The sequence below is a fragment of the Rhea americana genome, unplaced genomic scaffold (genome assembly GCF_003343005.1).
Source record: "Rhea americana isolate MKP2758 unplaced genomic scaffold, rheAme1 scaffold_162, whole genome shotgun sequence".
NCBI lineage: Eukaryota > Metazoa > Chordata > Aves > Rheiformes > Rheidae > Rhea > Rhea americana.
Genome location: NW_028185728.1, coordinates 1,655,276 through 1,680,228, shown reverse-complemented (window position 1 = coordinate 1,680,228; position 24,953 = coordinate 1,655,276). Strand labels below are relative to the sequence as shown.

Here is a 24,953-nt window from a genome sequence, read left to right as displayed (position 1 = left end):
AAAGAGCCAGTCATGGTAATTAGGGTAACCGTATCTGGATCAGAGACAAAGTGTGGAGGCAGTAACTGAAGCAATCAYCCTGTTCACAACTTCAGTAAAATACTCTAGCCTTACTCATAGGCTTCAGTTCAGGTGTTTATGGCTTTCCACAGTAAGCATAGGAGTTGCAAACCCAACTCATAAATGACTGACTAGTGCTCGTTCAAGATTCATGTGAATTTGATCATTTGCTACAAATACAAGGAAATTGTAAGAGTTGAGCTATGAGATAAATGGGAAAATGTCTTGACAGTGTTCCAGTTTCCTTTTTAAAATTGATACATCTGATTTCAGCCTTGRTACTCAGTTCTAAGCATAGAAATAGCTAAATTTAAACTGTGAAACTTGGCATATCACAGTGGAAGCAGAATGCTGATTTCATTTTACATTTGTTTTTAATTTTCTTTTAAAATTTTGTGGTTACCAAAACAGCAAGAATGATTTGAGACTATATCTAGGTTTGGAACAGTAAGTACTGACATTAGCTTCCTTCTTTAAGCAGTCTGACTGACTGCTGCGATGTTTTACAAAGAAATCTATGAATGTCTTAAACTACTGGAAAGCACTATGGCTTCATAAGGTTTTTGCAATTGTCTTTCACACTAATATGTCTGTGTAACACAGTGAGTGTTAGAGGAAGTGTTTTACCTGGGAACTGGGGATGCTTTTCTAGAAGAATAGTGCTAGACACTGAAATTGTCAGTTCTTGCTTCTAGGTATTGCTAATGGAGGAAGTAAATGCAAAGTAATGAATTATAAAGACACAGCCCCTCTGCTACCCTAATTATGTATTCTGGACACACTAATTCAATCTCACTGGGAGAACTAGCACTGAGAGAGATCATAAAGTACTGTGAAGTTCAGTTGTTCCTCCTCTGTTATATTTGCTTTGTTATTACTTGAGAAAAGGATTAATGTTCCCCAGACTAAATGTTGTGGATTCTGAGAGAGTCTGCTTGCATTACATTCAGAGAGAAGCTTGATCATAGTGTGTTACTCGTTTTGTACAGGGAAAGTGAACTTATAGATACTACTGAAAGCTGTATTGGAGTGATTTATAGGTTACAGCTACACTGCAGTTCTTGTCTTAGTAGAAAACTTGCTTGACCTAATTAGCAAAGCTAAATAAGCAGAAGAGAATTGAACAATGATTCATATTATGGAATTTGCATGTAAAACAGCCAGCTACTCATTACAAATGCGGAAGCAAGAGGCTCAGTGTTTTCCTTCTTCACAATCAAATGCATGTGATAAAACTTAATTTCAAGTTTCTTAGTTGCATGTGGAAGCACAGATTTTTTTTTCTTCTTTAATCTTTATGGGGAGACAGCTTGCTTCTAAAAAGCAGAACTTTCTGCAGGTGAAGTTGCATTTACAGCCAAAATTCAGTTCTGCTCTCTTTAAATCTTCATCCTTCCCTCAGGTCAAGTTGAAGTCAATCAGATAGCTATATTACTTTGGAGACTAAATGGTCAAAAACAAAACGATGGTTAGTGGCTGATTCATATTAGGTCAGATAGTTATTCTGAATCCTCACTCCACTTTCATATGATGATATACTATGAGAATTCTAGTTTTTGTCTAGATACTGTTTGTCTTTACATAAAGAATCAAGAARTGAAGTATACTCTGGCCCATCTTCAGTTTATAAAATAGTTGTGAGATTTTAATTGAATCTCAGAAGATGGAAGAATTCAGAGAAAACGTACTAGAGCAAATGGAGCCAAAAGCAGGTATGGTGAGCTAATGATAAAAGGGAAGAACAAAGATCAAAAGGTGCAACACATCTGTCGTCCTCAAAAAGTGGTGAAGTTGGAGGGAATTTGGGAGAAGGGAGCATCTGTTGTTGATATCTGGAAGCCTCCTGCTAACTGTGAAGATAAAAGCTTAGTCTGAGATAAAACTGATTTTTCCTCAAACCTAGCCAACTAAAGATCCCTCTGCATAGTAAAGTGTGGAGATAATCTTGTTCTTGAAATGATGCTGCCATCTGAGGCTTACTTCTCTTTAGATTTGCCCTCTCCTAGACATGAGCTCTTGAGTCTGTCAGTGAAGYACTTAGCTTACCCTAGGGAAGTCCTTCTCCCCTTCTTTCCAATGCCATATGCAACCCGTTCTGCAGAGCCTGTTTTCCTTTTTGTGTTTCTTGAACTTGTGTGGTGATAATGTTTCCAGCAGCTCTTGTTATGTGTAGTGTTTTGAATTTTTTTTTCTCTCCAGACACTTATGGATCTGTGCAGCAACTCTCCCTGTAAGAATAAAGGCACATGTGTCCAGAATGCAGCCCAGACTCGATGCCTCTGTCCATCCGGCTGGACTGGTGCTTACTGTGACGTGCCCAATGTCTCCTGCCAGGTGGCAGCATCACAAAGGGGTAAATAAGGTTCTCTGGTGCTTCAACTAAAAGCATTTCCCAGAACATTATTAATCCATTCCTCTTTTCCTCGTGCCCCTGTATACACAGCATGCACTGGAAATCCCAGAGAGCTTGGCCTCTTGGAAGTCTTTCACAATCACATTGAAGCTAGAAAAATCTATCCAAGATTATATTGGGAGTCAATCTCTCTTGATTCTTCCTGACATAAGAAGCTAATTCTTATCATAAAAATATTAGAAAAGAAAATTTGAGTATTTTCTAAAGTCTCAGTTTCAGTAATACTGTACTACATGGATTGCCTTTTTATAAAATACATCTGCTGTTTTTATGCCTTTATAATAAATCCCAGGCAGACCAGGTTTAAGATATGTTGTCCTTGTACGTGAAAATTATGTGGTAACTTCTTATCTTTTTAAGCATGTTGTCAGAGAATACTAGCTACCAAATCCTTTATCTGGCTAAAGCTAATACTGTGGGCCTCTACAGTAGTAATTTCCTATTTCAAATATTGTTTTTTTTTAAAAAAAAAAAAAAAACAAGTTTTGGAAGTGAATCTTCCTGGAAGTCGTATTGGAGCCCCGGCTGATGGGCAGTGTCATGCTGTTCAAGTCAGGAAATCTAAACAAACGGATTCAGTGCCAAAGGAATAGGATCTGGGGGCAGGTTTAACTCAGTTGGTTAGAGCAKGATGCTGCTAATTCCAAGGTCGTGGGTTCAATCCCCGTAMGGGCTATGCTGAGGGTTGSACTAGATGATCTCCGGAGGTCCCCTCCAACCTTACCATTCTATGATTTGCAATAGGTTTTGCAAACATTCTAGATAACAGAGTTGAATCTTTGTACTGTCACAGTTACACTTTGGAGATGTATATTCACCAGTCAGTGGTAAAATAGTACGGTAGTRCAAATAGTTCATGCTAGTATTGATGATAGTCCAAATGAGATGGAAGCCAGTAGTGGTTCTGTCTTTTTGTAATTTAAGGAGCAGCTAATAACTATTCATTCTTCAGATAAATAGTTTCCGCTCATTGGGTCTGGCCATACTTATTTCTGGCTGAAATATCAACACTGATGGCAAGTATGTTTCACCTGTTTGCTTGCTTTACTGAACTTTGTTTTAGGAGTCACAGTAGACCAGCTGTGTCAACACTCTGGCCATTGCCTCGATGTTGGAAACACGCACTGGTGTCAGTGCAGAGTGGGTTACACMGGCAGTTACTGTGAGGAGCAGCTGGATGAATGCAACTCCAACCCATGCCAGAACGGAGCTACCTGCCGGGATCACCTGGGTGGTTACCAGTGTGAGGTAATGCACAGTGGTTTAGTAGAAAGAGCTCTAAATACTTAAGAGGATTGTAATGAAGAGGAATCAGAAGAAATTAGAAATACATGCAAGTAGTAAAATAGATTCAACTAGAGAAAAAAGCGATCTACGCCTGGGAATAATTTATAATTTGTCTGTGGCAGAAGCAGTGCTCCTGAAAGACTTTTAAGATTGAATTAGAAGTGTGTTTGTAAGGCATAAGGTTGGTAGTCATTTGAATTCCATGCTCCTTGGAGATGGAGTTCTTAACTGAAGAGATTTCTTATCTGAGATATGATTTAATGCACTATACATATATTTTAATACAAAAGAATATTGTATTCCCTTTACTTGGGTGGGTGAATTATCTCTTGCCTCTTATGGTGGGAGATTCTTTCTGTTGCAGTCTGATTCCTACAGCTGATGCACAGGGCAGTGTGGACCAAGAGGTTATGGCAGCCAGACCTTTCTAGGCTTTTGAAAATGGTAGAATAGCTTGGGAGCATGTGCTCAGAAGAAAAAGATGAATTTCATGTAAAACTTAAGTCAAAATTTCTACAGTGAGCTCTGTGCTAAAGAGTTCTAGGATTTGATTGTCATATTTTATAGGAATAAAGTCACTCAATTTCAGACATTCACTGTGTAGTTGAATATGCACACGGTTAACTTGGGTGCTTATGCTGTCTGTCTGTGCAGCCCTTGAAATCACTTACGGTTGTACAGCTATAAAGGAAGGTAAAATCTGTCCCATGGAGGATTCTTTTCCTCTGTGTTAGCCTTTCTCAGTTGGTGCTAATGTATTTGTTATGTGAAGATTATTCACACTTATTTTTATTCCGGTAGTGTGTGCCTGGATACCAGGGTGTCAACTGTGAATATGAAGTGGATGAGTGCCAGTTTCAGCCCTGCCAGAATGGAGGAACATGTATAGACCTTGTCAATCATTTCAAGTGCTCCTGTCCGCCAGGAACTCGGGGTATGAAACTCGGCAATTAAGTGACTATTACAAGAGTGAATTTCCCTCTCTAATAACTGGTTTCATGCCACAAATTCTACAGAGAATACATTATTTCCTGTGAAGAATGTTCCCAAAGTGCACTGAATTCCTTGAGACAGATATTTATATATATATATATATATATATATATACACACACACACACACACACACACACACACACATATATATGTATATTTTGCTCATTTCTTTTTAAGGAATAGATCAGGACAATGCCTGTAGCAAACGATCATCTCTGATAATGGGGATGGACTAGATGATCCATTAAGATCACTCCCAACCCTGTCAGTTTTGTGACAGTAAATTCAAGTTTCCTTTTAGCTAAGATGCTGTTAGCCATACAGGAAACTTGCGTAATTCTTGCTTAATTTTCAGTGTCCTTTACTAGTTTAAATTTTGAGCCTCTATTGTCCTCTGTCCTGGAGTCTTCTGTGGAGGAATTCTGTGCCTCTAGGCTAGCTTATTTTATTCCAGAAAATCTGAACTGTTGACTTTTTTTTTTAAAAAAAAATAAAAAAAATTTTTGAAACCTAACCTGCCGTTTCCCTGTTATATCTGACCTGATGCCCTGCCTTCTACATTTGCAAATACTGAGGATTGCACAGAGAGCACAGGTCAGATGCTTTAACCCTTCACCAAGTGCTTTCTAATTTGATTTTTTTTCTCAGATTTATTTCTCAAATCGGTTAAAGATTTTTACCATTTTTACCATTCCTCTAAACTTAGTTTTTCTTTCTAAAGTGTGACATCTCATTTAAAAAAAAAAAAGTCTTCAGCTGAGGCTAAGTGCATGTTAGGTAGAAGTAGATTCTTGTTTTGTATTCTGAGAAAGATAAGATCATAAAATCATTGAAAATGTTTGCCTCCTGCACATGCATTATGATGCATTTACTTTACAGTGGCTGCCAGCATACTTGCAGTCTGTGTGTTTATTTCTTTGTAAGTCATTGTGAGAGCAGTTCCACATATTGTTTTTAATTTGGTATTCCAATTAAAAAATATTTGCTTCTAGCGTCCCTATCTCAAAGTACATATTTACGTACCAGTTTCTGCATTGCCAGGRTATCTGTAATGTGCTAAAGCATTCCTCCTCCTTTTGAAGAATCTTTGAAGTTCTGAAAGTACTTCTTTTAGTTCTTCYATCTGTAATTGTTGTGATGAGTCACTTGCTTTTTTAAAAAAAAAWTTTTATGAAAAGAATTAGAAGAGAGCGATTTCACTGCTTATGATATCAAGAGTTAACTTTTGTCCCTGGCTCAGTTTGAAATCAATCCTTTACCAGTGACACTATAGACATCCTTTATGTTTAGGTGCATGGTTTTATCTGCTCGAGATAGGTCAGCTGCGTTAACAAGCAAAGCTCCTTGCCCAGCTTGCCCTCTCTGCACCCTCTTTATCTGTTTTGCTGTGTGGCTACAGCAGAGCCGGTAACAGACATTTTCTCTTGACCGGGCACCCTGCGGGGAGAGGGGGGAAGCTGCCGTCCCTAGCAGCGTGGAGAGTTTGCTGTATGCCCCCACGGGTCAAACTGCTGAAGTGGTATGCTGGCTAGGAATCTGTGTTTTATCACAGTTGTTTTTCTGTTGGTTTGTTGTTTCTCGTTTTAATGATGTTGATTCCAATGCCCTTTGCAGAGTTTCAGTGTTACTGCCAAATTAAATGAATAGTGGGAAGTTTACAGCCTTGCAAGGGACAGCGCAAGGCTGGTGGCTGAATTCAGTCACAGGAGTAAATCCAGTGCATCTTGTTTCGCTTTGGTTTTTGTGTTTTTAATTATGCCCTTAAAGTAAGTCAGGAATGAAAGCTGCTAATACCAGTGCAACATACCACTGAGAACAGGCTGGATCTGAAACACGTGCTCCCTAGGTCCAGTCTGAGGTTGAGTGAGTGCAGTGGGTATGGATTGAATTATATTGGGATCTTTACCTGTTTGCATCTAGGGCTGTGAGTGGAGCAATCTTAAAACTTGTTGATCAATACAGGAAAGGAGGCCACGACACCATATCCTCAGATTGCTCTTTTTACTGTTTTGACAGGCCGCTTCTGTGAGGAGAATGTCGATGACTGTGTTTCAGATTCAGGAGTACCCCGTTGTTTCAATGGAGGACAGTGCATTGACCAGATCGGGGGCTATAGCTGTGTTTGTCTCCCAGGCTTCGCAGGCAAGCGTTGCGAAGGGGATATCAATGAATGCCTCTCTAACCCTTGTAGCCCTCGTGGAAGTCTGGACTGTGTTCAGCTGATAAACGACTACACATGCATCTGTCGTAGTGCTTTCACTGGTGAGTATCTATAAATATACTTCCAATTTCTCAGTGATATCAAGAAAAATGATCTTTCTTTCACTTTCTAGGAATCATATTATCTAGTCCTTTTTCCTTTACAATACCTAATTGTTTCCTTGCACCATGTCATAGTTTTCAAACCAGTCTTTTTCTTTAGAGCTTTTAAGAAATGGATCTTCCAGAGTTGTCTCAGACAAAGCAATCTCCAGGGACATCTGGCTGCCAGGATTATTTTTTTCCTAGTATTTTCTTCTCCTTCATAATTTCTCATTCCTAATATTGGAAGGGAAACTGTTCACGTGTCAGCTTCTCCAAAGCTTTTCCTTCTGCAAAGCAGCATATGAATTTTCTCTCAGTCTCACGGTATCCATAATCAGCTTTTGGCCTCTTTTTCTACCCCTCACTCTCTTTCTGCCTTGTATTGGTGATGTGGTCAGGATGGAATAGTCTATGCGTAGACAGACTTTACATTCCTAGCTTAGTGATGTGATCCTTCCATAGTCCAACTTTGAATCACAAATCTTCAAAAATTTCTTTCTGCACAAACTTATGCCTCACTCCCTCTAGATCTCTTCTTTGTCARTATTACCACTATTCTGCTTTCTCCCTCCCACTGAGTATAAGTTTGGGCTAATAGTCTCCAGATGTGTTTTAACTTTCAGCTTTGAGTATACAAGTCCATTTAACTTATATATTCTCTTTTCTTCCATTAAAACCCTTCACTTTTCCTGCTGACCAGTGGCCTTTTGTGCATGCTTTACCAGTACTTTTTACTTTTTTTCTTTCAAATTTAAAGGTGCTGAGATTATTCACTAAATTTGTGGTTGTTGGAAGCAAAGAAATCACAAGAACATAGTGTTCCTGAAGAATACACGTGGTAGTGTTTGAACATTACCTAGAATAACTGACACAAGAAGTTTCTAAAACAGCAATGTATGGGGGAATTGTAGCCAAGATAGGTAGTGGGACACTGATGCTAAATGTTAGATAGGTTTCTATTTAAGCCTGTCTGTTAAGCTTGCTTTTATGAGTTATGCCTCATATTGCTCCTGGCTCACAGGAGGTTTGCTAGAACTTGCAGCGTGGGGAGTACAGACCTGCTGCTCCTTTGGAGGAACAGGGGGAGCCTGCTTCTTCCTCTAGCTGCTCCTCTTCTGCACATTCCACATTGACCCGCTGCCTGGATGGAGAAAGGCTGCCTTTGGTATGGTTTGTGATTGATAGGGTGCCAGGACTCCTTGGGCCATCCTACCCTGTCTGCTCCTGTTTGTGAGCAGTCAGTCTTGGCCACATGTGTAGAAGCTTCTTTTAATTTGTTCCTAGGGGGTCCATGTCGTGCTTAGGCCATTGTCATCTTTTTAAACTCTGGCACCAGGGAGGGCTGCCGTTGTGTGCTGCTGCAAATGCTAGTTAGAGCAGTAAGACCTCTCTGTATAACAGAGCCTGAGGAGGCTCTGCTTGCTTGTCCTATTTACTCATGTTATGTCTGGTCATCTTTGTCTCTTCTATCTATCATGTGGCGCCTGCATTACTTCCAGCACTAGTTAATACTAGGTGTGTTCCTYGTCTCAGTTACCTCCTTGCCAGAAACTGAGGGTTGTTCATTCATGATTAGAGAGAGATTTGTCTTTGGATTCATTGAGAACCTCCCAAAAGGCACAGAAATCATAGCAAACACACATGTGGTACAGCACCTTTAGCCACTGTTCTGGATGCCTTGGTGACAGCAACAAATTCTGTCCTAGCGCTGGGTCACACAGGTCCTTGAAGAGGCAGATGAAGTGAGGTGTCTCCAGATGCTCCTCATGAGTCCTGGGTGTTGGGCCTTCCTCATGTCCAGGAAAAGGCTGCTACTTAGACAGCATACGCTATCTGAAGAGGTGTGTCCAGCCTCTTCTGAGGAGAAGGCCTCACTGAAACTTTTGGCTCATGGGCTGCTAATCAGTGTTTTGTTTTGTGATGGCTTTTTGGTACATACAGACATTGCTCTGCTCTTTTCTCCCCATATGTCTACATCTCAGGTCGTCACTGTGAGAGTGTAATAGACGTGTGTCCCCGGAAGCCTTGTCAGAATGGAGGTAGCTGTGCTGTTGCCAGCAATATGCCAGATGGGTTCATCTGCCAGTGTCCTCCGGTAAGTGCTTTATTCTGAAATTTGGTTAGCTTGCTCTAGCTACAGTGACATTAGTTTCGCTGGCCCACTGTAGGTAAAGGATTTATTTTCTGTACTGACGGCACAGCTGTGTCCTTGGGCCCTCCGTTCCCACATCMTTTAGGTTATCTACTTAGCTGGGAAACCCCAAGGTTCCAGGTGCCCTAGGAGAATGGTATTGGCTGTTGCTACCTGAAACAGCTTTGCTTTTGAGGCAGCATAGCTGATTTTTGTCATAAAGCTAGTATTAAATATTCACCAGGCTTTTTGCTCTCCTATGCTCTCTGTTCTTACTACAAGATTCCCCTTGTTAAAGGCTCTTCTAAGCCCTTTCTAAAAGGTAACAGAGCCTTGTAAGGTCCTAGTTTATCCCTGAGGCTAGACTCAGAAAAGCATGACATGCTCCTACAATGAGACTAGAAGAATTACTGTGGAGAAAGGATTTGCACGTGATGTCTTGCCTCTGACCCTCAAAGCACTGAAGAATAAGTTTGTGAGCCTATTTTTTGTTTTTTTCTTCCTCTTAGGGTTATTCTGGGTCAAAATGTGAGTTCAGCAGCCACAGTACTTGTGGGCAAGTAAAATGCAAGAAGGGGGAGCAGTGCATCCAGACATCGTCCGGTCCCCGGTGCTACTGCCCCAAGCTGTCTGCGGGAGAGGAATGCCAGACAAACAGCGGTTGTGCCAGTGCCCCCTGCCAGAATGGTGGGAGCTGCCACCCTCGTTCTCAGCCTCCTTACTATTACTGTCAATGCCCTGAGCATGCCCAAGGCAGCCAGTGTGAACAGCTCATACATCCCAGCCAAGAGCCTCTAGGATGTTTGGATTCCCAATGCGCGGAAAAGGCGAAGGATGGCTACTGCGATGAAGACTGTAACACTCATGCCTGCCAGTGGGACGGAGGCGACTGTTCCTTGACAATGGAAGATCCTTGGGCCAACTGCTCCTCTTCGCTGCGCTGTTGGATGCTTTTCAATGGACAGTGTGATGACTTCTGCAACACACCCGAATGCCTGTTTGACAACTTTGAATGTCAGCAAAATAACAAGATATGCAAGTAAGACTGGATGCTGAAAACTGTTTTCTTTGTGTCACTAATATGTCTCCTGCTAATGCKTTCGATAGCTTGTATGCTTCATGGCTGTTTCTCCTCTCTCCTYCTTTGTTTTCTGATGCTGATCCATGGTTTTGCTAAAAGTTGAGTATCAAGCAGTTTCCTTTTCTTTTTGTGTACTTTTCATCTATTTTTGGAAAAAAGTTCTGGAATTTGTATGTTATGAGCTAAGATGACACCCTGAGTAATAGTAGCTGACCTGCTTGATGAATCTCTGTTGTTTTCTATGGAAATGTGAAWATAAGGTGTTTCACCTCGTGCTAGATTTTGATAGTGCTGCTTCCCATCCTGGATTCTCTTCACAGCTGCAATACCTATATCTTTGTCCCAGGTATATTTCATACCCCAGAATGTGTGTTCCTGCCTTTTTGTCATGATGCTACGTACTCTTCAATCATTCACGATAAATACTACAGCTTTGCTCTGATGTTTGTCCCTTGATGAGACAGGAGGCCTTACTGCTTCATCTCAGTAAATACAATCAACAGTTCTCTTCCACCGTTACCAGAACTGCGGTGGATGTTCTGCGCTTCCTRTGTCCACCCTGCCAGTTCACAATCTGCCTCCTGGGGTTGCATCTTTTTTCCTTGTGTGCTGAACACAAGTGTTCTCAGAGAACAATTAAAAAGAGATGTAAGGCCTTGTATACTAAYCTGCTGGCCCCTGGATTGCAGGTGTGCTATACAGAATGTGTGTATCCTGTGTACTAACTGTAACCCTTTGATTGTTCTAGGTATGACAAGTATTGCGCCGATCACTATGCAGATGGACGCTGCGACCAGGGCTGTAATAGTGAGGAGTGTGGCTGGGACGGCCTGGACTGTGCCGGTGACAAAGCTGAGAAACTAGCAGAGGGAACGCTGATCATTGTGGTGTTGATGCCCCCTGATGAGCTGCTGGGCGATGTCCGCAGCTTCTTGCGCACTTTAGGAACTCTCCTCCACACCAACCTGAGAATCAAGCTGGACTCCCAGGGAAACCCCATGGTCTTCCCGTACTATGGTGAGAAATCAGCAGTGCGGAGTCGGCGATCCCTCGTGATCGTTCGCAAGCATAGAGAACTGGAGCAAGAGGTCATTGGGTGAGTGGATGCCGTTGCCTTTCTCYGGCCTTGTTATGCTGATAGGTTTTGCTTGTTAGGTGTGTGGGTGCTCTGCACCATCTAGAGCTGTAGCCTGTCTGTTTTGCTGTGGGGAAGTTAAAACCATTGAGACTGCCAAATTCAGTGCTGTAGTGGAAAGGTTAACCTAAAAGGCCACAATTTAGCTTAGCAATCCTTTGGGCAAAAAACTTCTTTTCATGCTGCTGACTTTGTGCCCTGTTACTGTGTTGTTGCAGCACCAGGGTGTTCCTGGAGATTGACAACCGTCAGTGTGCTGAGGATTCAGAGCAGTGCTTTCAGAATACAGAAGCTGCTGCAGCTCTCTTAGCTGCTCAGGCCATCAAGGGCATGTTGCCCTATCCCTTTGTGTCTGTCCAAAGTAAGTGATCTCAAAAGGAAAATGTCTTGTACAGGGAGGCAGATGGTAACCTTGAGCATACAAAATGCATGCTCAGATTATTGATCATCTTCMTGTGTCTCACTGTTCAGTATGATTTCTGGGAGATAATTTATTCATCCCCAGTAATAAAAGCATGCATGTGCAGTATGCTTTTTCTGGGAGGACTTTTCCTGCTTCGTTAATATGGTAGGTCATATTAGTTTGGAACCTAATCATTTTAATGCATGTAGAAACCGTATCTCCCACATGCCGCTGTGGTGTATCACACACTACAGTCATCTTGTCTGTCCTAAGAACAATTCATGTGTTCATGAAGCCATGAACTAAAGGAAAGAGGTGCCATTAAAGAGAAAGAAAGAGGGGGATGTGCCTCAGTCTTCCAGATATGTCTTCCTCTGGTGCTATGTATTGCTTTTGATTTTTCTCCCCCACTGCCTCAGTCTGAGGCTCTGCTGCTGTTTCATACTGGATTGGTAGCATCACTAGATTCTGAGTAGAGGAGGCTCAGTCAAATCTTTATGCAGATCAGATCTTCCCACATTGTTCCAGGGTGACTGTCTTCAGTCAACCATGCTCTTGAAAAAATAAAATCTTCAGTTCAACAGCCATGTACTCTGAAAAAAAAAAAATACTATCTGAGAAACAGTATCAGTGGAAGCTGAAAAGACAAGAAGTATTCTCAGGACAGTTGCAACACAGCCTAAGCTTCCAAGCCTTTTTTCTAAAGGCATCACTATGTAGAAACAATATGCTACCTCCATGGGGAAAACCCTAAGTGAGAAAAGAGCRGGTGTAGATTGGAGATTGTTGTCTCAACTTCATTAATCTCACTTCATTGTGATTTGGATTTTTAGGTGAACCCTTGTTACCACCGAAGACCCAGTTGCTTTACCTGCTTGCTGTGGCAGCTTTGATCATCCTCTTAATCCTTCTCTTGGGCGTGATGATGGCAAAGCGTAAACGCAAACATGGTTCACTGTGGCTCCCAGAGGGCTTTATTCTGCGCCGAGATCCTAGTAATCACAAGCGTAGAGAGCCAGTTGGGGAAGATGCAGTCGGACTCAAGTAAGTCTGCGTTTGGAACACTAATCCCCTGTTTACTAGCATGTTGTAGGATTTAAAGAACATGGTTTACAAATCTTACATTAAAGACACTTAACTCCATAGCGAAAGCTGCCTTTTAAACTACACTGTTATTCTCTCTCTCTCTCCAAATTTCTTTCACATTGGACAGAGGAATTTTAAATGACTGTAATACTCAATGTTTTTAATGCAGCTAATGCAGTGCATGCTTTCAGAGACAGAAGGCCTGGGTTTACACTTTGCAGACATCTGGGTAACACATCATTACCAATAAAACCAGGCACCTAATTGCACATATAGTTCATTTTATAGCCCATAAAGGAGCTCTGGTAGTGAGATATGTGCAATCTGGTTTGTGCTTCTTGTGTTGCCTGGAACGGCAGCGTCTCCAATCAGTATGACGGTGTGACAGTTGTGATTGTTTGCTGAGCTTGTCTGTCGTCTTCAAGCGTGTTGTGGGTGTCAGGACCCAGCCTTCTGGTGCCGTGGTTGATATTTGCGATTAGAAACTACAGAAGCTCAATGCTATAGCTGAATGGTTGGGTGCCACTAATCTGTGTTATGCTTGTTGTCATGCAGCAGTTGTGTGGCATTTGTTTCAGTTGAAATTTTAGTTGTTCCTTTCTAACTTCTTGGTCTCTCTGCAAACTACCATACTGGCTGTAGCCCATCTCTGGTCTCTGCAGACTAGTGTGAATAGTGATAGTAGCACCTGGTCAGCCTGCAAAGTGATGTGCTCTCCTTTGTTAGAAATCTATCAGTGCAGATACCAGAGGGTAACCTGACGGATTCTGGACCRGCTGAACACTGGGCAGGTGATGGTGGACCTCAGCCAAAGAGAGCAAAGGTAAGAAGTTGTCTTGCRTACTTACCACTGAGACTGCTTTTAGCTAGCAAGGAAAACAGCTGCATTAACTTCCAAAGTGTGCCCCTTGCTCAAAACCTCTCATTGCTCAGGTGTTAGATGTAACTAAAGATATCTGAGCAAATCTGCAGGTTAGTGTAACCACTCCAGGCCAGTAGAGAAAGTGGGTAGCTTCCGTTCCCRTGTCTCCTTTTTACCAGGCCCCACTGTACCAAAAGGAAGAGAAGACTAACAGTAGTGTGGTATCTTGCAGCTCAAGCTTAATCATGTGTGGTAGGAATGTAAAAGTTCAGAGTGCCAAGCAGAGGTAAATGGAGGCCTTCATTAGCTTAAGAAAAGAGAATGAAAATGTGAGAACTTACAGTGTCTTTGGCCGCTTGCTCTGAAGCAACTTCTTTCTTCATGTGCTCAGGCTGAGGATCAGGCTTTGCTCCCGGAAGGTGATGAACAGGTAGATCAGCGCCAGTGGACACAGCAGCACTTGGAAGCAGCAGATATCTGTGGAAGCACATCACTAGCCCTTACACCACCTCAAGCAGATCAAGAAGTGGACGTTCTGGATGTCAATGTCAGAGGGCCAGGTCAGTACTGTGTGCTGCCAGCCACCCCAAGCCTCCCATGTCTCTAGCAGCTGAGACTGATAATGTTTAAAGCTGATTTGGGAAATGCAGGAATAACAGTAGAAGTTTTACAGTGCTTAGAGGAAAGCTTGTGTACAGTCCCAGAAAGAAAGCTGGGGAGATTGGATCATGGTCTGAAACATGAGGAATATCATAGGAAGAAGAGAGTTCACTTGTCACACAGTAGTAGGAACTAACTGAAGTCGTTTGTGATCTCCTGCAGGACAATGCTTGCCTAAAGATGTGGTCAGAATGCTGTTGTAGCAGAAATTTRGAATACACAGTTGTGCTGGAAACTATCAACTTATCCAGTTCATTCACTGCTGAGATTTATGCCAGCTGCTGCGGGGCAACTTAGCAGACTTTATTCTTTAAACTTCTAGCAARTGTTTTGTCTGGGGTGGGAGCAAAGATGGCCTTTTCCTGAACAAGAGACTTGTGGCAGATAATATGGTTAGCACTGTGTAAGATTGTCTGTGCTGGAACAAAGAGYAGCAGTGCAGCAAACTTTTTAATGTTCTTCTGTTCATTGATTTATATCCTCAACTTGTGGATTCAATAAACTGTTGAAAGGAAGGAAATTTTTCCATAACACACACACCCACACATGCACTTGCACTTGCATGCGCTCTCTCTCTCTCTATCTCAATTGACTACCTGTAGTAGAAGTATTTTGCTGCATGTGTAAGCAAGCTGTGTGATGTGGTAAGGGACCGCATAGACCATTTGGTAACTACATGATTTCTGCCTTCCTAAGGGAAGGGATTTGTCTAAGAATTTGATCAGGATCAGAAGAGCTTATTGTCTTTTCTGCTCTCTGACCCATTAGCACTCCTAAATGCAAAGCGCAGGGAAGGAGGGATTTCAGTGTAATGAGTGTGAGAACCTAAATCAAATCTAAGTCTTTTCTTTTCCTTGTTGAAGCTTCTTCTTGTGCGGCTAGGGTAAAAGCTTTCCAAGTGTAGGCAGCAATGTTTTTAAATCTTCAGAATGCCTTTTTTTTGCATCTTCTTAAAACATAGTTCTGCAACAGCAATGAATAAGATTGATCTATCATTTGTTTTCCTGCTATTCAGATGCAGCTGTGAAATTTGCAGCAAGCTGCTGTAAGCTATCCCCTTCCACAGCATCAGAAGCAAGCTGCTGCATTATTTTCGGAGAAAGAAATTATTTAAAGACTCAGAGTAGAGTTGGAGAAGTGAATTAGTAAGGAGGGGCAGAATTCATAAGAGTAAATGTTGACATTTGTCTGAGCTGGCCATCTTCCTCCTTCACAGGCACAAGGATGGAATAGGTAATTCTGACATGTAGTTCATCTCTGTCTCAAGTAGAAATTCTATAGATTAGATAACTTATGCTTTAGCAATGCCTCACTGCCCCACATTAGGAAGGAGTCTAGGCTGATTGTCGCAGCTGAGGTGTCTGGGTTGTAGTTGTCTGAAGTTAGGTGATTTGGATCCCGGCCACGTGTCCAGGTGGTCGATAGAAGAGTAGAGCTCTCTTTCTGGAGAGCAGAGGTAAGTCAAAGTGCCTTGGTATACCAGGGGGCTGTTCCCAGTCTTAATCCAGCACCTTCTCTGCCCTCTCCAGGTTAGGGGCGGGGATCCAGGAGGGCCAGTCTCTTATCAAAGTACTGCACAGAGACTTCTCTAGTGGGTTCTCCACATCACAACTTTTTTGGAGGGGGGAGTGGGAAGGCAGCACTTTTCTTTCTTTTTTACCYTGTATACAGTCCTTCAGTTGTATCTATCAGGTGAACTTTTAGGCTTTACCATCTTGCCATCTTGGTGTAAGTTTTACATCTACTCAGGGGGCCTTTTTCTTGGAAGATAGCAAACASAAGAGTTTTTGTACAATGCTGCCTTCACCTTTGCCTCACCAAGCTGTTCTTTCTCTGTGTCCCCCAGAGTGGTGAGGACATTCTTTTCAGTGGAGTTATTGTGAGTGTGTAACCAGGGTAATGCAATTATAAGCATAGCTGGTAACACCACCTMTAATTAAAACTGATTAACTGTCCCTATTATACGGCCCTCTTTTTTTAGTTGCTTAAACTTTAGTGGTTCAGACTGGAATTTTCCATGCTGTGTGTCTGCCTCCAGCTGGATCCTTTTGAATTCTTTTCCAGCTATTTCAGAGAACAAACTTGAAGGAGGAAGAAAGCCATTGTGTCTWTGGCTTTTCTCTAATACTCCAAGACCCATTCAATCGAGACACTCTAGCTGGATGTGCTTTTTTGCTAACCTCATGAAACTATCCCTATGTGGCTGACTTAGAAGGCTCTGAGAAGCACATACCTGTGAGACTTGTTGGTGGGTGGCAGTTATTTTTTCGAAGAATTTTATGTATGCTATAGCCATGTGTCYCACAGAGCAGCCCTATAGTCTGTCCAGGACTACTGCAGTGATTGATCAAGACCTTTCCTGCAAGAGCTTTTCCCAGGATTGTGGTACTAGAGAGAAGGAAGGCTCCTCTGTCTGCTCCATCTCTCCACTCTTTTTTGGGGGAGGAGTGTGAAGGAGACCACAGCCTGACTTGAATACTGAGAAGTATTCATTTGGGACAAGAAAGTGGAGCCAGCAGTGGGAAGGAGAAGCACAAAAGGAGGTGTAGCCTTGGACAACAGGCAAGAGTGTCTATAGACATGACTGGATCTTGGAATTGAACCCAGACCTCTGTGCCAACCCTTCTCTGCTGTCCAGCAAATCTGGAGAAGGTTGTTTGGTGGAAGCGTGTGTGTCCTTTGCTGTTGAGCCACTAGGAGGAGCATGCATTCTGCTGGCTCTGTGCTGCGGGTCTGAAAGCTGCAGCCTTGATCTCTGCGGGTTCCCTGTGGTAGAACTACAGATTTTTAGAGTTTCCTAAAACTTTTGGAATTGTACTAAAAAAAGTCAGAAAAGCATGGTGATTAAAAAAAAAAAAAAAGGAGGGGGAATGAGGGAAGAAGGGAAGGGTGTTTGTTCTCTGTATTACATTTATTAGGTGAATACCACTTTTTTTTTATACACACAAAATCCTAATTCTGTGATCACATTGTGCTACTTTCTGCAGGGCTCATTCAGTACAGACTGTGTACTGTAGACTGAGAGTTGTGTATGCAGGGAAGCTGTTGTCTGTAGGGTACAGCAAGTCCCCTGCTTGTACATGGAATAAAGCAGGCAGTTGCTGAAAGATTGGCTTGGGTCACTGCTGGCGAGCCACACTGGAGAAGCAGAATTTGRGTTCACTTTTGCAGAGCTCCTGTAGGGTACGCAGCAAATCTCTTAGGGCAAAATGTTCCACTCACGCTCCCCTCTGGGTCCCACTTGCTTTTTGGGTGTCTAGGATGATGTGTACAGGGTGAAGTAGTAAAATCAGTAAGCAAGCATTAGATTACAGTCAGAGTCTGTGATTTTAGGAACTAGTGATGCTATAAAGTTCAGGGTGCGCTGAAATTCAAGCCCATGGCATCTGATTGGTCACTGAAAATCAGTGGAGATGTTTTTAAGCTTCAATTGCGCTATGTCAAGGGGGATATTAACAAGGAGGAAATTTAAGCAGAGTGAACTGGTCTTCCTAGACCACCCTCTGTGATCAGTAAAGAGAGAGGGAGGTTCTCCCAGGGGAGCTAAGTTAAATTAGAAGGTGCCTGGAGTCTGTCYATCTTTCAGTGACAGTGGATTGATCCTAGGGGGATGAACCATCCTAGCCTGAAGTTAGCCTTTGTGAATATCCCATCAGTGTGAGCCCATCATGGAGAATTGTGGAGAGAGATGAGCCTGGCATCTTCCAGAAGACCTAAACTGTAGGAAGACTTTCAGAGATTTGTAGCAGTGAGCAGTTAGTGTTGTGAWGGAGGGGTGCATGGGGAACAAAGCATTGTGCACGTGTAGGATGCTGCTGGTATGCACATGAATAAAATTGAAATTTGAATTAAAGTTAAATTTTTCACAGCTTCAGTGCCCTTCTAATGAAGATATAGARGTGTAACAGATATGAAGACTTCTGYTGCATTTCTCTTCAGGTTACTGTTTACTAAATAGYTGCCACCAATAATTTTTCTCTATAAATTGGTTCTTTTCCTTAGTACATTATCAGGACATCCACATAAATTATTCTGTTGTGGTTGCAGTAACTGTTAACGTCCTGCTTGGAAGGAAAACAGGCCACTAGTTCTGTTGGGATTTAAGACAAAGGGAACAGTTCTGAGTTGACATSACTAGAGTGTTTGTCTTTAGCTGTCAGTGCTTAATGGCAGAGGATGTACTGTGTGAGGGCTTCCTTTCCTTGCTCTCRCTGGCAGGTTACTATGATAACATCTCTTCCTTTGCAGATGGATGTACTCCGCTTATGTTGGCATCTCTACGTGTGGGCAGCTCTGATATTAGTGAGGATGATGAGGATGCAGAAGATTCCTCAGCAAATATAATAACAGATCTGATCTATCAAGGTGCCAATCTGCAAGCCCAAACGGACCGTACTGGGGAGATGGCATTGCACTTAGCAGCCCGTTACTCAAGAGCAGATGCTGCAAAACGTTTGCTGGATGCTGGTGCAGATGCTAATGCACGGGACAACATGGGACGGACTCCTCTGCATGCAGCTGTAGCTGCTGATGCACAGGGTGTCTTTCAGGTATGGCAATTAAGCAACCCTTTTTAGAATCATAGTACTCTGAAACATCTGAGCCTTCCCAGGTTGTGCTCTGTTCACTTGCAGCCCTGCTTGTGCCTTGCACAGTGCAGTGGCTAATTGAAACTGTATTGGGTTTCCTCAGGTATTCGTAGCTTAAGGAACTCAGTACATAAAAATAATTTTACACATATTTATTAGGTCTGTTTGCTTCTGTGTCACTTGTACCCATTATCTGTGTCCTCGTGCTGCTGTTTCATTACAAAGTTTCTCTTGAGTTTGTTGTAAATCCTCAGTCTCACTCCTTAGAGGTATGAAAAAAATTCTGTCTTCCCTTGTTGTCCAGATCTTGATCCGTAACAGAGTGACAGACTTGGATGCCCGGATGAATGATGGAACAACCCCGTTAATTCTGGCTGCACGGTTGGCTGTGGAAGGAATGGTGGCTGAGCTAATTAATTGCCAGGCAGATGTGAATGCAGTGGATGACCATGGTAATGTGGCATGAAGTACCAGACTGGGCAGATGTTTGTCATGGTGTGAGCAAGGAGGGGTGGACTCCTGCTGTTCCAGAGCGCAGGCTGCTCATAAGTTACGTAGCCAAACACGGCACGCGTTGTCTCCTGCGGAAGCGCCTGTCCAGTAGTAATTGACTGCAGACCACTGCAAGCTGTGTTTGGTTGAATGATCCCGGCAGGGAAAACGATAAATATAGGATTGGATATGCTAGGGTCTTCTGTGCTGTAGACATGACGCTGTGGGGTAGGTGATTTAATGAAATCCCAAAGCCTGTGCTGGAGTCCCATCGCACTGTGAGAATGTAGGAATATGTCACAGTATGATGGCTACCAAAGTCTAAGCATGTGCTTCAGGAAATACCCTACTGTGAACTGTACTACAGGTCCTTAGTTTTYCTACAGGTGTGATCTGTTGTTCATCTTGGTGCTTTAAAAAATAGCTCCTCAGCTTGTTACTGAAGTTGTTGGGTTTCCCTTTAGGTAAATCTGCTCTTCACTGGGCTGCTGCTGTCAACAATGTGGAAGCAACGCTGGTGCTGCTGAAAAATGGAGCCAACAGAGACATGCAGGATAACAAGGTACAGTACAAGTGTGCTCAGCATGGCTGTCATTTCTCACTCAAAGGATCTCGTTGCTGTTGGAAGTGAGCTTAGCTCAGATTTTCTAAACTGAGTGTTCAGTGCAGGCCTTCTAAAACCAGATCATGACTGGAACTTTCTCTAGCTGCTGAATGATTTTTTTTGATGTGGGAGAACAATTCTCATTTTTATTTGRCGAGGTCCTGGGCATCAGTGTTGCCCTGCTTTTGTTGCAGAAAGGGATGCAATCAGCAGTCAGTACTAGGCTGAAATGCTGCTAGTGCCAAGCAGCTGAATTCTTTGTTTAGCAGAGAGCCAGGTCTGATGATGCAGCAGCAGTCACGTTCTGTTGCATTACCAGAGACTCCCAYGTAACTTCTCTGCTTGAGAGGAAGCCTGTGCTGTGCAGACCACCTGTTATTTCATTGCTCTTAGTTCTTGCTGTATGTTAATGCTCATTTTTTCTTCTTCTATTTGGGATCTCATTTTTTGATTATTACCTGATCCTCAGGAGATTTCAGAACTACCCACAAGCTCAGGTTCTTCACTGGTCTGTTTTAGTCCTTTGTGCCTTCTCCCTTGTGAGAGGTGATTGGAGAAAGGCACCAGGTGTTTTTATAGTTCCTCAAAGGACCCMTGGTAGAACAGTGTCTGGTGGGATAGTTTAACCTGTATATTTCACTGTTGTGTACRAAATCACTAGACTACTCCTGTAATCTGCCTTATTCAAAGATCATCTCCTGGAACAGGGTGTTCTTGGAGGCAGCTAGCAATACACCACGTTAGGACTAATAGGAGCGTTAGCTCGAAGTTAGTCCCCTCATAGTGATATGGTTCCCTCTAAGTCTAGTATACGAGCGAAGCTGCTGAAATTTCTCCTCCCTTTGCTTTCAGGAGGAGACGCCACTCTTCCTTGCCGCTCGGGAAGGCAGCTTTGAAGCAGCAAAGATCTTGCTGGACCATTTTGCCAATCGAGACATCACGGACCACATGGATCGCCTGCCCCGGGATGTGGCCCAGGACCGGATGCACCATGACATAGTGCAGCTTCTAAATGAGTACAACGTGGCGCACAGCCCTGCGGGGCACCCAGGCGCCATGCTGAACTCTGCCCTCTCCCCAGTCATCTGTGGCCCAAACAGATCCTTCCTCAATCTGAAGCATGCTTCATTAAGCAAGAAGTCACGAAAACCGAATGCTAAGGGCATCATACCCACAAACCTCACCAAAGATGCGAAGAGGAGAAGGAAGAAGTCCCTCAGCGAAAGCAAAGGGCAGTTTTCAGAGAGCTCAGTGACCCTGTCACCAGTTGATTCCCTAGAATCACCCCATGCTTTTGTGTCTGAACCAACATCCTCTCCTGTGATGCCGTCACCAGGGGTGTTACACTCGTCCCCCAGCTCGCTGCTGACTGCCTCGTCAGTGCAGGCCGCACACACGATGTCCTTCTCTAACCTCCATGAGATGCAGCCCTTAGGACGTGGTTCTGGCACCGTGCTCCCATCTGTCAGCCAGCTGCTTTCACAGCACAGAGCCACCCCTCCAAACAGTGGGCTTGGCAGACTCCGGCCAGCCAATGTTTCCACCGAGTGGATGAATCGTATGGAAATGAATGAATCCCAGTACAATGAGATGTTTGGCATGGTGCCCCAGGTGATGCATTCACACCCTAGTGTTTCTCAACAGAGCGGCTTGGTTCAAGCAGATGCAAAGCACTTGGGAGTGTCAAGGGAGTCTCTGCCACCTATCATGACTTTCCAGCTGGTTCCCAAGGGTGGCATAAACCAGCAAGCACTGCCACAGCAGGCCCAACCAAACTGCGCTCAGAACATGTCTGGTCCTCTTAGCTCCATGTACCAGATCCCAGATTTAGCTCAGCTGCCCAGCGCCTCGTTCTCCATGGCTGCCATCCCTCAGCAGGATGGGCAGGTGGCTCAGACAATCCTCCCAGCCTACCACCAGTTCCAGAGCTCGATGGGAAAGTACCCCACGCCTCCATCACAGCACAGCTGCTACTCCTCGGCCACAGAACGGACTCCTAGCCACAACCGGCACTTACAAGGGGAGCACCCATACCTGACTCCATCACCTGAATCTCCAGACCAGTGGTCAAGCTCTTCCCCACACTCTGCCTCTGAYTGGTCTGATGTGGCAACCAGTCCCAGTAACAACCAGCGCGGGCCTGCAGCTGCTCACATGTCTGAACAGCAGCGGAACAACATGCAAGTGTATGCCTGAAGGCTGGCCAAAGTGAAGCCTATAAAGCGGACTCCAGAACTGATGAAGGTCTTCCAGATGGAAATGAAGAACCATTTTAGTATCCAAAAGTCTTAATGAGCCCAGGATGCTTTTCGTTGGAGGGACTGTGGTTGCTATAGGCTTTTATGCTTTCCTAAACAGAGAATTGTAGAAGCTGGTGATGGAGAAGACCAGTTGGGTCACTTCTAAGTCCCTTGCACCTAGGATGTGATTGCTGCCTCCACAGGATTCTCCATTCTGCTTTTAAGTATGTTCCACCATTTCTTTGAGGAGACAGCTCTTCAGCTTATGCATCTTACGGTCGTTTCTCCAGAAATTTAGCCAAAACCAGCTTTATATGTTTGTTACGCATTTTGTTACCTACCTAACCTCTTTCTGAAGCACCTTCTACTAGTTCTTCTTGAGCTCAAGTTGCCGTGTCTTGACTCAGCTCAGAGCTGCACCCACATTCCTAGACTTCTCTTTTTCATGGCTCTTCTTGCTCAGCAAGCAAGTCAGACTTCCCAAAACACCTGCAGGTCAAGTGACTGGTGCCATCACCTTCTGTCACACAGCCTCAGCTTTCCCTCTTCAAGAGCCTTTTTCTTATACAAACCCACTAATATCCGTGACCATTCTAACTGCCCATACCCCAAGTATCCTGACATTGTATATCCGTAGAGTCTTCTCTTGCATCTGTTTTTGTCCTCAAAATACTGGTCTGAGTTGGTCTTCCCCCTGCAGTGGCCTGTAGATGCATCTCTCCTGTCTGTATGTCTTCCCTGAGACGCATCTGACCATTCTGACACACTACCCTTCCTGTGCCCCAGTAATGCCAGATGTGTCTATGACCGCCTTCGTCTGCTCCCCTATCAGAAGAGAGGCCCTGGAAGTAAAACAGGCTTGTTGGGAAACTCTTGGGATCAGAATGAGTGTTTCAAAACCTAATAAAACAAATTCCCAGCATCACTGCACAGAACTGACCCCTCTTCCATCTGAGGGTTGCTGTGTGTCTTACCCTGCAGGTATCGTGTGCTGCCTCTATGGTATTATYGACAGAAGCTGAGGATGTCGTTGTGTGTTTGCATTGTGTGTCGTTCTGTGTCATGAACCCACGGTCTCGTGGAAGGGKGACCAGCCCTTTGAAAGCGGCTGTTTCACTCTGGTCCTGGGACAGTGCTGTCTGCTCCACCCCTTCCAAAGGGGAAGCTGCAGCACCGGCTCCTGAACCAGCTTCAGGCGGTGGCGGCACATCTAAAACCAGGAGCTGGGTTAAGTTGCAGACCAAATAGTTCAGAAGCCATTGTCAAATACAGCTTGGTTAACAGGTTTGGGGCTGTGCTTTGCTATCAGCCTGTTGTTAAGACTTCCCGACTGTGGTGCCATTCCTTACGTACGCTGTGGGACAGTGGTGGCATTTGTACTGCCGCTCCCCTGGTATTTTTGGAGTTATGGAAACCAGCTGTTGCTGACATTGGGTAAAATGCCACTGCTTCTCCTTTGTCTGCATCTCTGTTGCGAGAGTAGCGTTTCCCTGAAGGGCTCTGGACAAGTCAAAAGTAGAAGTGTACGTTTCTAGGGATGGTTTACTTCTACCTCCTTGGGGGAACCCTGCAAACGAGCTTTCCAAAGAGATCTGAGAGCTGTCGACTGTTGCCAAAAGACAGAGGAGGCCACTCCCCTCTGAGCAGTGGTTATTTAGCATCCTACCGTGTACAGTATTTCTTCCAATGTTTCGTTTCATCTTAATCAAGTCAAGAGTAAAGCTTTTTCTTTTTTTTCCTTCTACTTTTTTTTTTCCTTGATTTTTGACTCAATGGTACATGAAGGCAGGGCCTCAGGAGGAGCAGGTTCCCGGGGCCGTGTTTTTGGGCTGAAGTTTTTATTCTGAAGTTACTGCTTTTTATGACGCACACAGCATTCCCCATCACACTGGCGGCAGTGTGTACTGTGAAGTTTAGATGCAACTGACTCAGATTTCCGCTCCGGGAGGTCTGTCCAGGTACATGTTTCACTGCAAATAATCAAGTGTTGCTAAACCAGTGCTAAAGAAACAAAGGGCTTTTCCTTGTTAGCCCCAAATAATCAAGTGCCTTTTTATATGTGTGGCTGCCGTTCACAAGATGCGTGCCCTCTGTGGAATGAAGCCAGTTTCGTGCCTGGTGTCTTAATATGATGGCCCTCTGCCTTATTTTTTTTTTTTTATTTTTATTTTTTTTAACTACTTGTAAAGATAATATCTCCTTAAGGTGGTATTTTATCTCGTAAGTCGTAGAGTAACCATTCACACAGCAGCATTTTCCTATATTAATAATGGAAAATATTTGCTTATTTTTACATTTTTTATAAAAGTCTTTTATGAAAATAGTTGCTGCAAAATCTATAAGCAATTTTTATCCCCCGAATAAAAAGTATGTGCCCAGTGTCTTTGTGCTGCTGTTTTTATTTGTCCCCCTGGCTCTTGGGGTGCATCCGCGGGATTATAAGGAGCTCACTGGGGTTTGGTAGCTGTTCAGACCCCTGCCGAGGGAGGACTGGTTAGTACTGCTGCAGCCCAGGTCAGGAGAGGGGGATCAAGAGAGCTCTTTGCCGTGGSTCAACAGCAGTTTTTTGCTAAGCCCAGGGGAGTTGTGCCTGTGAGCTAGAAGTGTCCTA

The 24,953-nt window shown here is 43.6% G+C and overlaps 1 protein-coding gene across 1 annotated transcript in view; it reads left to right on the top strand.

Moving 5' to 3' along the window:
• NOTCH2 (notch receptor 2) overlaps positions 1-24,721 on the top strand; it is an 86,581-nt gene extending 61,860 nt beyond the window's left edge. The window contains exons 19-33 of the mRNA XM_085300280.1: positions 2,260-2,413; positions 3,537-3,721; positions 4,562-4,694; positions 6,772-7,017; positions 9,042-9,154; positions 9,700-10,229; positions 11,020-11,367; positions 11,625-11,767; positions 12,643-12,853; positions 13,622-13,718; positions 14,149-14,317; positions 18,666-18,967; positions 19,311-19,458; positions 19,963-20,060; positions 20,955-24,721. Of these exons, the coding sequence (XP_085156406.1) occupies positions 2,260-2,413; positions 3,537-3,721; positions 4,562-4,694; positions 6,772-7,017; positions 9,042-9,154; positions 9,700-10,229; positions 11,020-11,367; positions 11,625-11,767; positions 12,643-12,853; positions 13,622-13,718; positions 14,149-14,317; positions 18,666-18,967; positions 19,311-19,458; positions 19,963-20,060; positions 20,955-22,298 (4,221 nt within the window). The 3' untranslated portion in view covers positions 22,299-24,721. The remainder of the gene's footprint in view (positions 1-2,259; positions 2,414-3,536; positions 3,722-4,561; positions 4,695-6,771; positions 7,018-9,041; positions 9,155-9,699; positions 10,230-11,019; positions 11,368-11,624; positions 11,768-12,642; positions 12,854-13,621; positions 13,719-14,148; positions 14,318-18,665; positions 18,968-19,310; positions 19,459-19,962; positions 20,061-20,954) is intronic.
• The last annotated feature ends 232 nt before the right edge of the window (positions 24,722-24,953 follow it).